Below are 15,033 nucleotides of genomic sequence, written 5' to 3' on the forward strand. Positions count from 1 at the left end.
TTTTAATTTTTTCGGTATAAAATGTAGCTTGTATTGTGTGAAGGTTACATTTTATCCTGGAAATTGCAGACATCATCTAGTTGCAAAATAATTACTAAAAAAAACTTGACGGTGTATGGTCGAATACCGAAAAGCAGTAGGTATCCATCGCTACAAGTTTCCGTTGTCGAATTTATCGTATTTTTGCTGCAACAATGCATTTTATCAAATAGCAAGAGAGTGTCAGCTAATAAGGGGATTGCCATCGCTGTAATATGTACGAATTGACAGTTTAAACGTAGCATGTTCATATTAGCTGTAACATAAAAATGCAACTCCTCAATATATCAAAGTAGGTTGCCTGCACATCGGATTGAAAGAGAGGTGATGCAAAATTATGTAGGTTAGGTAGTTAAGCAATAAGATTTAAACAATAGTATGTAAGATTTATTTATTGTTATTGTTAGTCCATAAGCGAGAGTAGATCATAAGCCGGCTCTCAATAAACATCTTTCACCGTTGCCGCATTTAATTATTACCATACGGCCACAACATATCTCATGGCGACCCTTGCCAGTCGGTGCATGCCTAATCTAAGTGCGTGCACCGGCTGGGCACCGATCAAGAAGAAGACTACAAAATTTTCAAAAGAACATCAAGATTCAAGACTCAATTAAAACAAAAAGAAGAAATAAAAATTCCACGGCCTGTATTAAAAATCAAGAAACACTAACATCAAGAAATAAGCCCAAAAATGAATCGCTTATGAACAGAAGACAATCTCAAGCTTCATTGATCGGCCCAGCATCATCGTGCGTCCAGGGTTATCCCGGCCAAAACTAGGAGGTGTCCAGGGTATTCCCGGCCCAGTTCGAGGAGTCCAGGGTTTTCCCGGCCCATTAAGATGCAGTAAAGAAGAGGCGCAGACTCCAGACCTCCGGACCTGATGACCAAAACCTGTCCTGATGACGACGGCGACTACACGGCGGTCACGAAATTGACTATTGAAATGCGTCGCTAACAGTTAAAGTAAGTGCAATTTATCTCTCGTAATGGGCAAATAGGTAGAATGTGTAGGTATTGTATTTTTTTTTGGGTAGATATTTTAATTTTGTACGTATAGGTTAGAAGAATATTGGTTTTTAATAATAAATAATACTTGCTCCACTATCTACTAATAAGTTCCATTCGTACTTTATTTGTAAGATTTTATATAGTGTGTAGGATAGTTTAAACTAATAATAGATAATAATTAATAAATGAATAAGTAGGTACTTACTTCTTTCGTAAATATTCGGTGTTAAAATCGAACTATAATAATTCAGAGAATTATAACGGTGTCATCGCGTGGTCAACGACACACGCGTACCCGAACATTTTGTATTGTTATACGAGACAATGGTTTTGCTCGAGATGCAATTTGCAAATACAAGGAAATGAATATGAAATAAGGAGAATTTTTCCCCTACAGATGTTTTTCGTCTAGTTTCGCGCTAGTTTTGACGATATAAGACTATACCCGGCTTTGACAAATTAGGACTCTGCAAACCAAAGGCTTGATCACCCTTCGGCTGTAGAAGTGCTATAGGTATAAAATATACAATATTTATTTTGGGATTGAGACATACTGACGTAGGAAGATGATTATTATTTATTTATTTGGACGCGATGTTTTGCGCATATTTAGTACCTCCTCATTCAACTATATATTTGTCTAGACTCTTGATCATTATCTACCGCGCTGGTGTTAGTGAAAGACCTAGAATTTTTATGAAAAGTTGAATGTTATTGAAATACTTATTGAAAGAAATAAGTTTGATGAAGATTATAAGTGTTATGAAAAATGCTCGCAAGCATGTTATGTTAAATATTTATTAGGAGAGAGTACGCGCCGCGTTTGTTGATTTGTTTATTTGTTTATTTATTTGTTTATGTGAAGAAGTAACTTGAAAGGAAGATGAAGACTAGGAGAGATTTATTTTGACTGTCCAGGAAATATGAATACCTGAGATGTTTACTTAATAATAAGTATTATTATGGGTTATAGAATAGAAACCTTATATTTACCGTCTTACGACGATGCTACGACAGCTGTATACTGATGATGAGGACGATTTGATAGGTCAAAGAATCTTTTGAGACAACTAAGTCGATTAGTGAAATCGATACCTCAGCTTATAGGCTATATATATCTAATACATATGATGCTTTTTTGAGATTATTTTATTACCTATGATAAGATTTTTCGAAACTTTTGTAAAAGTTAAATCCTCGACTGCACTTAATAGATTACGATTTTTCTAGTTATAAGTAAGGTTGAAAGTATGCCCATACGAAGTAAGAGATAAGATAAATTGCACTTTGAGCACAGGAAGTAACGATTTAAAAAAATGTTTCCTTACATAATTTAATTTTATTTAGCATTAGATTTTATTTTTGTGATTGTCATCATCTTTTCTTCTGATTCGATGTAGCGTCTAACATTTCTTTTCTTTTAAGGGGAGGGGTAACCGCATACATTTTCAGGGGAGTTGTAATATGTACGAATTGACAGTTTAAACGTAGCATGTTCATATTAGCTGTAACATAAAAATGCAACTCCTCAATATATCAAAGTAGGTTGCCTGCACATCGGATTGAAAGAGAGGTGATGCAAAATTATGTAGGTTAGGTAGTTAAGCAATAAGATTTAAACAATAGTATGTAAGATTTATTTATTGTTATTGTTAGTCCATAAGCGAGAGTAGATCATAAGCCGGCTCTCAATAAACATCTTTCACCGTTGCCGCATTTAATTATTACCATACGGCCACAACATATCTCATCGCCACAATGCACACTGTGGCTGTCAAACTACCGCGGTAGGGCCCAACAGCTCGATTGCGGTAGAATGACAGTTACAATGTCACGATCACAATCACCTCTCCTGCGCGATTGCGGGAGAATGACAGCTACAATGTCACGTTTGCAATCACCTCTGATTAGTTGACGCTCGCTCACTATTGGCTACAATGCATTGTTGGAACAAGAATCGCACAAATTTATCCAATCACAACAATAGGCTACTTGACTCATATCTAATGTCGTCCAATAAATGATTATTTTAGCGTTTAAACTACCGTGAGTGATTTCCATTATAAATACTATCTGTCCCGGCTTACTCACGTGTGTAGTCGACGTTAGCCCGCCAGCCACCCTCACAACGGGCTCTACGGGCAGCGGCACGTGCGTCCCGCAGTCAAAACCGCGGCGCGTGCGCGGACGGACTCCCTTGAAAAAGGACCCCGGATGGGTTCGAAACTAGTCGGGCTAACGTCGACTACACACGTGAGTAAGCCGGGACAGATAGTATTTAAAATGATTATTTATTATACTATTTTGCTTAAGACAACGAAATATATCAATAACAATTATTAAAAACGCAGGATGGATATATAAATCCAATTTAAAAAATACAGTTTTTATTTTTATTTGAAACGCAAAAAACGCTGTCAGCCATGATGTGACGTCATTAAATATGTAAACAAAGAAATGTCATCCCTATGTCACGCGGGGACTAACGTAGTATCCATATATATAAAATTTAAAGTCCTGACTAACTTATATATCAACGCACAGCCTAAACATCTAAACAGCTGGTCCTAGATACATGAAATTTGGTGGGTGTGTTCTTTGTAGGTAAAGAGAAGGTATCCACTAGGAAAGAATTTTTTGAAATTCCACCCCTGAGTGGGTTAATGGGGGTTTGAAATTTATGAAGTCCACGCGGGCGAAGTCACGAGCATAAGCTAGTTTTTATATATTTCTAAAAACTCATAGTAAACGTAAAAAAATATCGTTTTCTCTTTATAAATTGAATAAGTTATTAAGTAAGACTTACAACAAAGTGATCTTTGCAAAAATAAATTTGGGTTGAAGTCGTTAGTCATATAGGATCCCTTTAAGCAAGTCTTCGCGTGTTACGTATATTTATTTCACTGGGCACTCTAATCCACAACTTTCCTGTGGTCTTCATCGATGCGTTTTTTACATTCTCGGATGATACCATAACGATAATTACTATATTTTTCATGTAAACTAGTATAGAAGTCATATTTATTAAACTTTGGGAGGTTATGCTGTTGTTTACAAATGCATGACGTCAGAGCACAGATAATCTATCGGCCAAACATGGCCGACAGTGTTTTCACCTGTCTAAGAAAAATATATTTTTAAATTAAAGTTTAACGGTTTTTAGGGTGCAAAAAATATAGTGTTAATTTTTTTGATCTAATAGGACAAATATTAACCATTTGAGACCAACTTAAAAAAAGTGTCAACTAGCCTATTGAGAATGTAATAATGATTGATGCAGGTTTTACGAAATCAACCTACTGGAGTGATGAAGAGAAGTAAAAGACTATTTAAAATAACGCGTTCATAACGGCATGACCATTGACCACACGATCATTTAGATAAGCATCAACATCTATTCTGGTCCACATGCGTTAAGCATCATTGTCCTTAATACACCAAAGATAATTTAATTTAAAGCTAAGAAGCGTCATCGTTTAATACTCGAGGCAATTAAAGGCAATTTAAGTGTACACACTAGCGTCATATCATAACATACGATGTAGTTCACTCTGTCATAATGCTCCACAGGACAGGATATTGTATTATGACTAGCTGATGCCCATGACTTTGTCCGCGTGGAGTTAGGTTTTTAAAAGTCCCGTGGGAACTTTTTGATTTTCCAGGATAAAAGTATCCTATGTCACTCTCCAGGTATTTAATTTAATCTGTTGCTCCGTTGCGACATGGTTGAAGGATAAACCAACAAACAAACACACTTTCGCATTTATAAAATGGGTAGTGATATTGTATAGCGTTTATGTTTATTACGGATAGACTCGGAGGGGAGGGAAAACACTTGACTTCTTCTTTTTAAGTTTAGTAAAGAAGTCCCTAGTGTGGTCTTACGCTAAGACGGGCGTGCGGTATGCGCGTGCGACGGTACGGTACGTTTCACATTCGCATCGCAACTCGCTCGGGCACAACGTTGGCCCAGTTGGAATATACCGCGACACCCCATGCTTGAGATTTACCTTGCTTTCCCCTATTTTATCTCAGTTCGAACTATAAGTGTGCACAGTGTCTGACAGTGTCTGAGGGTGTCTGGGGAGGTGTCCGGGGTGTCGTCGGTCTGTGTCAGTGACGGTGTGTGTTGTGGCATGGAGGATGGGCGCGGGACATAGCGCGGAGTGCGATGGCGCGACTAGCGATCCGCCTGCCCACAGTCGGAGGAAAACGCATTGCAGGAGGCGAAGGTAAGGCTAGGCTTATACAGCGTGTTTGATAAATCATAATATAACATGACGAATGACGTATGTAGTACCAAATAGGTAGTGTCTTAGAAGGTACCAAACAGTTAGTGCCATAGATTATTTCGTTGTATCTGCTACTTTTGTCAAGTAACGACGAAATAATCTACCACCACCGTTTAAACTGTCTTTCGAGTTTACAAAAGTTTTATACGAGTTTATTTCCGCGGTCAGCTATTTACAGGATTATTACATGGGAGTTTTAAATAAATTCTTTAAGCCCTCACATTTCCCAAGCGTATCACGCTACGAGACTCATTATTTTTTTGGTACATTTACACATCGGTCCTAACCTCAACGTGCCGGGATGTTACGGACGGTATGGAAGTGGCATGTAAAATCTCACACTGAGCACACTGTCCTCGGCTTTCCAGCCACTTCCCACCACCCTCTTTATATCTTCAGTTCTTCGTGCCAAATGGCACCCTATGCTTACCGTGGTACGCTACACTTACTAGTACGCGATCTCTACTCTAGGACTTTTTGGCTTCAAAAGGTATCACTCATTTGTCATGCATAATATCAACGCCCTTCATAATATAATATAGCGATCATCATCATCAACCCATCGCCGGCCCATTACTGAGCACTGATCTCATTATGCAAAAACATACACATACATAACTATCATTATATCTTCGAAAGAAGCGGCTCATATAGTTGTCATAGAACTTCACTTAGTTAAGTTTGTTTAATCATCACTCATCAGTAATCTCTCTTTCTATTGGTGAAAACCGTATGAAAATCCGTAAGCAATTTATAATTGTAGTGATTCGTTTGAACAGTTTTGATTTATCAGACCGAAAAGCTATATGGAATGAATTTAAAACGTATCCATGATGTAGAATATAACGGATCTTTATATATATGCTTTCTTTAGCGCTACGATCCAATGGCTACGAAATTAAGCGAGCGTTAGCATAACTAATAGGTAAATATACGTTATTATTATTTTACAAAATAAATATATAATACACACACCCACACCCACACACACACACACACACACACACACACACACACACACACACACACCCACACACACACACACACACACACACACACACACACATACACGCACACTAATAGCTATAGTAGTAATAGTACAATAGTTATAGTAAACATGTTAAATTTTATAATATCTACCTTACATGCAGATTCCTTTTCCTTTGTATATAAAATGAGCCATGAATTTTAAGGAGTGCTGTCGCCTAAAACACAGGTGTATACCTAGCTTAGGGCAGTCGATTTTTCTGTATACCTACCTACTTAACAAATTGGTTTGTTATTATGTATAAGTATATGTATTGGTTCTCGTAAGTAAGTATGTATAATTGTACCTATGTTTTGATCAATAAATAATTTATTTATTTATTGATCAAAACATAGGTACCACATTACAGGACAGGACACAACATTATGTCATTATATCATTTGCTCCTCAATATACGAAAATGAGGTGTTCTTTTATTCATATTTGGTGGCGCCATTGATGTAGGAAGATTCCTCCTATACATCAACTCTGCAGCTTGTACCCGTCACCCTGGTGGCGCACTATCGAAAAGACCTATGTCCAGCAGTGGACGCATGTAGGCTGATGGATAGGATTGTATTAGCTTATTTTATATTACCATACAGTACAACCGCGTTCACGTAACACGAAAACTTACCTACGGCGTGGCTGCACGCCCAAGGGATAAGAATTCACGCGATAGAAAGAGAGGCTTTCTAAATTTTAGGCCGCAGCACTGTGCGAGCTGAATTGCATTTTATTAACTTGCACGTAAGTTGCAACCAAAAAGTCAGCCTTAAAGATAGCTACACATTTCAGAAATCGCTAAGTAGGTCAGTACAAAATTATATAGAATTTTCCACTACACGAATGAAAGGAATGTTAATAGCAATAGCTTTTTCCACAAGATATCAATCAACCATTCAGCGTTGCACTACTATAATTACTGATATAAGGGGAGAGAATACATAAACACTGTGCTATACATTGTCAAGGAATATTATACGTTCCATCAAAGAAATAGATGCCATATTTGCACACGGTCGCACTAGAGTTCTTTACGAAAAGATATGATAACATTAAATTCAACATATTTTTATGAAAAAAGAAAAACTTACCATAAGATAGTGATTTGATTGATATATTTGAATGAGAAAGATGAAAAGAAAACGGAAACATATTATTTTATATTGGGAAATTATTTAATACATAAATGATAGTATAACATATTGCGATGGACGCAATATATTATACTACTAGCTGATCCGCCCCGGCTTCGCTCGGATGGAGTTTAAAAAATTGAGGGGGAGGTTGAATTAAATTTTTCTCTCCGTAAGAACCATCCTCGTCAGTCAGTCAATCAGGACAAGTCTTTTATATGTATTTTATGTCACAGTCCACCACGCTGGTCAAGCGCAGATGGGCAGACTTCACACAGGATATAATGCAGAACTTTTAGGTACGATATTCGGTTCGGTTAAAGTACTTACACGGGTAAAATATTGCAAAAACAAATCAACTCGTTAACTTGACAGCAACTATAATTTTTTATCGCCTGGAACCTCGGAAAAACATTCGCTGGAATAAAATTACAAATCGTTTGGGACCAAATTCATTTTTCACGGTGTCAGAATTAGATAAGACCTTGACACGGGAACAGCAACCGATTTATTTTTCATGGGTTATGTTTACCCGTATACCAGTTTATAGCTGTGATAGCCTAGTGGTTAGGACGTCCGCCTTCTAATTGGAGGTCGGGGGTTCGATCCCGGGCACGCACCTCTAACTTTTCGGAGTTATGTGCGTTTTAACTAATTATATCACTTGCTTTAACGGTGAAGGAAAACATCGTGAGGAAACCTGCATACCTGAGAGTTCTTCATGTTCTCAAAGGTGTGTGAAGTCTACCAATCCGCATATGGCCAGCGTGGTAGACTATGGCCAAAACCCTTCTCACTCTGACAGGAGACCCGTGCTTTGTAGTGAGCCGGTGATGGGTTGATCATGATGATGATGATGATGATGATGATGTTTACCCGTATCTTTTGAAAAAAAATCAAGGGATGTAGCGGGTTATTAGTTTTTGATATTGATTTATTACCTATTTTATACAACGCGTCTTTTTACGCGACTACGGCAAAGCCAAAAGGAAGGGATAAGATCTTAGCAGTTTATGTATGTATCTTTGTTTGTATTTACGTATCCATTACGTTCCATCGTAGCACCTTAACTACTGAGCTGATTTTGATGAATCTATTAATCGTTTCGTTATGGTCCGGGTAACAAAGGCTACATTTTATATAAACAAAAAATATGGCGGTTGTTACTTCCAAAAAAAGTGGGGTCTCTGATTTTTTTCTATCCTATTGAGTGGGATGTGTCAAATAAAAGAGGAGATAAGTCAGATAAATATAGTACAATATCAAAACCAAGCGACAGAATTAAACTATTATTTTATACAATATTACAATATACCAAGCTACAGAAATACTATATTTCAGCGTTTATATTTAGGAGTAGTCGGGATTTAAATGATACTGCACTGTACATATTGTAGATTTACTCTACTTTTTGTATGTACCATACGACTTGAGTGACTTTCGCAAGTGCTATAAATAGCCTTAAACGACGAAGAAATATATAAATGGACATGAGAAATAGAACAGAATCAAAATTTAATTAAAAACTTGTTTATCTCCTCACAAGAAGGCTAATTAAAGCCTCTCAAAAAATAAAGCCATTCTTCTGAAAATTCTTCAAAGATGAAGTACGTTTTCAAGTTTGTTTCAACTTTTGAAGACGTTTCAAGAAAAATGTTTCATAACGAGAGAGCTCAAGTGTAATCGACCGCGGGAAGTAGCTCTCCACAACACTGTGGAGCGCTGAGACGGATATGTGTTGGAAAATTTCTTAAATGCTTGGCGTTTTATTTTCTTTTTTTAAATCCGCGTTGGTTAATTTTATACAGATTTCATTTTACAACTAGGTTATTTTGATTGCCTGTTTCAAGAGCATTTTCTTTACCCTACGCCACGTGTCGTATGATTTGCATACAAAATCAAGTATGGGACATAAAATATGGTGTCCATTCATTATCAGGAAACAAATAAAATTACAGTTGTAAGGCCATATTCTTCATAATAATGACGTATTGTAAACGAACGAACGTATGCACCAATCCAATGTTTCTGAAATATTCTTAGAAGAATTAAATCAATATACGTGGAAACTACAAGGTTATCATTTGAAATGCAGGCAATTTTTTTTTATTTGCAGCCGTGTAGCCTTAACAATATTATCGTACCTACTAATCGGTAATTGAAGATGAGTACCTATAGGCCGTGGGGCGTGGGCTTTACAATAAGAGGGTTCAAGGGTCGAAATAGTGTTGGTGTATACAAAAATTTTGTGTGGAAAACCTAGTCATTTTATTTATGTTTTCATAAAGTAAAGAAATTACTTTTCAATTTATCTTTAAGTTAGTTACACACACACAACTCTCCTGTTATTACAATGTATATGAAAAGTTTCGTCAGTGCAGCGGATGGCGTTGGCACACACATAATATCTCATCGCGAAAAAGATTTTCCACCCGATATGAGTTGGGAAATGTAACATAAATACTGCTTGTGAAATTCGAGCAACGCATTCAAACTGTGAAAAACTTTTTTACACTTATAAAGAACACAAGTTAAGGTGCGGTTTATACAACAGTGGCGAAGAATGACTAGGCCACGTGCTCTGCGACGTGGCGACAGTGAGCGTGGCTCCGACATCAATGACAGTGAAAGATAATTCCATCATCACCACCTCAACCCATCGCCGGCCCAATACCTACTGATGAGAGGCCTCCTCTCAAAACGAGAAAGGCTTAGGCCAAAGTCCACAACCCTGGCCAAATGTGGATTAGCAGATTTCAAAGGCAACCGTACTAAGCGTAGTGTTCAACAATCTATTTAAAGTGGGGACGGTCCTTTTGACTTCACTTCACATTAGCCCGATGCACTTGGCGAATTTATCCAGAGTCACCTTGCTTACAATAATTACACTTGCGTTTTCATAGAAACAGAAAGATTTTTATTGAAATAAATTTTAAAAGTGCTTTTCAATCGCCAAGTGCTAATACTACTGGTTCCGCATACTTTTCTTACCGAGAAAAGCTAGCAAGAAGCTTGGAAGTTGCTCTTTTCAACTCATTTACAAACATCAAACGCTCTTGCCGCAAAGCTTTTCCACATTGGCAAGCACTTGCCGAGCGCATTGGACCAAAAATGTTCTGTAGGGCGATTGTCTTAAACCTGCATCAATCATTATTACAAACTCAATTGTTCTGATTGGCTGAAATTGTGCGATTCTTCGTGAGATGATTGCGATCGTGACATTGTGGCTGTCATTCTCCCGCAATCCCGCCGCTGGAGCCATAACGACCGTCCTCACATTTGTAAATTGTACCCATCTTTGAGACAGATTTGGGAATATTGTAGTCAGATTAGTTTCTTAATCACCCGCGTGCCAGAGAGTAAATAAGCGTACTACATTATGCATCATCATCAGCATTGTTTTTGTAAGTCTTTCAACCACGCAATATAAAGCTATTAACACACGGATTTCAATCGCATGCAGAGTGCAGAAATGCAAAAGACTTCAATGATTAATTACTAGAATAGTTATCAATACATAATTTAAGAAGGAGTAATGGCCGAGTTTCTACTTGGTGTTTTCTCGATGGGTCATTTTTAATCGTAGTAGATTTATTAGTAACGGATAAAGAACAGAAAATATTTGTTATTGCATCGTGTAGCACTAAATTTAGATCAAAATATTATAAAAGAAGAAACTAACTCACAAACTCAATATATCAACGTACTTGCAGAACTTGCAGAACTACTATGAACGTTGATATTACGTACGTTACTAACTAGAAACTTTAGATTTTGTATGGTTTCTTAACAACGTAATAGACCTCACTTTGGAAGGATTTTAAGGGACTTGATACAAATGATTCGGACGCGTGGACGAGTTGCTGACAAGACATGATGTACGAGTATGGCGTTCTATGTAGGAAGGAAATGCAACAAGTCCCTTTGTGCCACACGTGACATAGTTTATTTCGACGCTTCTTCTGCTTGACGCACTTTAGCTTTAATGCTCAAGATAACTTTAGAAAAACTCTTAGATTTGATGGACGCCCCTCATGCTTGTGACAAACAATATACAACAAGCATCGGCAAACACCACAGATGGTTTGCCTGCCCATCGGAACGCTCCAAAGCGTTGACAAGTATAGTACGCAACCTGGCCACACGCTTGCTGTTTGACACAAGCATTTGGCGGGTCCGTAACATGTGATGTGTGGCACAGTTTACAAAATAAACATTTTTCTTACTTTCTTTCTTCTTTCCCTTAGAAATTCCACCTGAACAAAGGCGGGAAGGTTAGCTAGTAGGAGATAAGTATAGACTGCTAGTGAAATATAACTCTGATGACAATTTCAGTGCGTTTTTATCGCCACCCGTCGCATTACTAGTATTCAAGAGGTTTGAACATTTTACGAGTCCACGTGAACATAAAACTGTCACTCCACGATTTACGAGATCACGTAACGAATTGATATGTATTATACATTAAGCAATGGGCTACTTGACTCATATCTAACTTCGTCCAATAAATGATTATTTATTATAGTATTTTGCTTAAGACAACGAAATATATCAATAACAATTATTAAAAACGCAGGATGGATATATAAATCCAATTTAAAAAAATACAATTTTTATTTTTATTTGAAACGCAGAAAACGCTGTCAGCCATGATGTGACGTCATTAAATATGTAAACAAAGAAATGTCATCCCTATGTCACGCGTGGACTAACGTAGTATCCATATACATAAAATTTAAAGTCCGTAAAAGTTTGTCAGGACTTTAAATTATCTACTTTTTTTACATTCTCGGATGATACAATAACGATAATTACTATATTTTTCATGTAAACTAGTATAGAAGTCATGTTTATTAAACTTTGGGAGGTTGTGCTGTTGTTTACAAATGCATGACGTCAGAGCACAGATAATCTATCGGCCAAACATGGCCGACAGTGTTTTCACCTGTCTAAGAAAAATATATTTTTAAATTAAAGTTTTACGGTTTTTAGGGCGCAAAAAATAAAGTGTTAATTTTTTTGATCTAATAGGACGAATATTAACCATTTAAGACCTACTTTAAAAAAGTGTCAACTAGCCTATTTAAAGCTGTGAGTACATGAGTTACTGCAAGGCAAAAAACATGGTAAAAAACTAAAAAATTCCTACGTAAAAAAAACTTCGGCTCTATATTCAATCGAAAATATTTTAAGGGAAATTTGGAAAACCACAGACACAGAAATTATTTCCTAGATCGTATCTTAAAAAAATCATAGAGTTTAATTGGTTAATAGTATTAGTCAAAATACATAAGTTTGTTTGGAGTGCACTAGGAATAGATCCCTCTTCATAAACACGCGGCATCTAGTTATTCCAAGTCCGTTGTTTTGTTACACCCAAAATTACTTTAAATGTCGGTTAAAGCATTAACTGTCCGATTAAGACCTGATGGACCATCAAGTAATTCTAAACAAGGTCTTAGCTAATGACTCTAACAATAACAGGGCTGCTATGCAAATATACGTTCTATGAAATACTAGCGACCCGCCCCGGCTTTGCATGGGTGCAGTGTAGATACTAATGTGGTGTCAGTAAGATTTCAATTTTCCTAGGGATCTCTAATTTTTTGAGACTTAAACTATACCTATAAACCTTCTTCTTGAATTACTCTATCTATTGGTGAAAACCGCATTAAAATCCGTAGCGTAGTTTAAAAGATCTACGCGTTCATACATACATAGGTACATACATACATACACACACACAGCGGGAAGCGACTTTATTTTATACTATGTAAAGATAAAGAAGCGTCTACGAACTGGGAACGTCAGCCGTGCGACGGTGGTCTACCTACGATATTTAATGGTGCCGTGCAGACCTACAGGACTACAATAGACTGTCTAGATTCGCTTCGTGGATGCTCCCGCATCGTATCTAGCATCTCGCGTTCATGACGTGCAGGTGTGGCTGTAGCTTAATGTGCACAGCGTCTAATATCTCGCCGAGATGCGATTAGCTCGAGGCGAGCGGTACGAGAGCAAGTGGAGCGAGTCCTAACTGGAATCGGACCCGTTAACAGCTTTTTATTACTTGCTCGTTACTTGCCTACGAGTAACTCGTCAATATCGCATATGTTTAATTTATATCTGACATAATTCATAACATAATGTTTTTGTAAACTTCTTAAGATAGATAGATAAAAACTTTATTTGTTCATGAAACTATAAGTCAAAATTCACGCTTTTTTTAAATAGACTAGTGCAAGTGAAAGCAAAGCTTCCAAAGATTTAAGTAAATCTTTACTTAAAACTATTCAAATTACTTAACGTGGAACATTATAAGGTTCTCAACACGAAGCTGCAGTTTCAGACAAAAAGCTTTCACAAACTAAAGGGCACAAACCTTTTGAGTTTAAGAAAAGTGACCCAAAAGCTTAATCTGTATGGTGCAACATGCAGCATGCAATTTACAATAAAGAGAACCAGGGAAGCACTTATCTCTACGAAAGATCTCTACCAGTGACCCTTGGCAGTGCGAGAGGTTGTAGGGGGATTAGAATAGGTACGACAATTTTAATTCTTAAGGTACAAGTCCGAGATGGGCTGCAGACTGCAAACTGCAAGCGGCACCACTAGTTTCTATGAATATGTATGCAATATGCGGCCGCGGCTGCAGGCCGCAGTGTTACCGCGCTCGGAATCAATTTCATAGATTCATAGAAACCAGTGGTGTCGCTTGAAGACATGTTTACTTTGGCAGTTTGCGGTCAGCAGCCCATTCGGACTTGTACCTTTAAACTTCTTAATTTTCGGGAGTCCAGGATAAAAAGGAGCCTATGTCACTCTCCAGGTTTTTACCTATATCCATGCAAAAAATCGCGTCGATCCGTTGGTCCGTTGTAGCGTGATAGAAGTACAAACAAACACACTTTCGCATTTATAATATTAATAATATCCAGGAACTCTCTTTTTACTAGCACTGCAGCTCCAGAATCCAAGCCAGTCGCTTGCAATATCGCGAGAACAACTCACATATATAACAAAATTCCTAAATATATTACAGACGAAAATAACGATAGGACCTTTAAGCGTAAACTCAAACAATGGCTCATACAGAATAGTTTCTATGAGATAGACGAATTACTGCAAAACTAACCATACCTACCTATTTAATACATGACCTCAATTGCACGACCGACACTATATTTGCATATCCTATTTGTATGTTTAGACTTTAGACCAAAGAATTTTTAAATACCTACTAATACTTATGTAAGTTATAAGAATTATTACTTCTAAATCCATGCTTCAGACTATGTTGTACTTACCATAACCTGTTAATTTAAGTTTAATATGACATTCTTACTGATAATCGAAACTATTTTATATTAACATACTTGTACCTACTTAATATTACTAAATTATTAACAAAGAAGAAACTAATTGACATTATAACAAACTAAATTAATTAGTGCGATCAATAAATAAAAATAATTTCGATTCAAAATGAATGCCCTATATAATTACATGATAAAATCTA

The 15,033-nt window shown here is 37.0% G+C and overlaps 2 protein-coding genes across 2 annotated transcripts in view; one reads left to right on the top strand and one right to left on the bottom strand.

The window, feature by feature from the left end:
* Positions 1–15,033, bottom strand: part of MCU (mitochondrial calcium uniporter) — a 160,865-nt gene that overhangs the window by 38,601 nt on the left and 107,231 nt on the right. The window lies entirely within an intron of this gene.
* jv (javelin) overlaps positions 5,025–15,033 on the top strand; it is a 110,252-nt gene continuing 100,243 nt past the window's right edge. Inside the window, exon 1 of the mRNA XM_069498939.1 lies at positions 5,025–5,288. Within this exon, the coding sequence (XP_069355040.1) occupies positions 5,200–5,288 (89 nt within the window). The 5' untranslated portion in view covers positions 5,025–5,199. The remainder of the gene's footprint in view (positions 5,289–15,033) is intronic.

This window comes from Maniola hyperantus, chromosome 5 (genome assembly GCF_902806685.2).
Source record: "Maniola hyperantus chromosome 5, iAphHyp1.2, whole genome shotgun sequence".
In the NCBI taxonomy this organism is placed as follows: domain Eukaryota; kingdom Metazoa; phylum Arthropoda; class Insecta; order Lepidoptera; family Nymphalidae; genus Maniola; species Maniola hyperantus.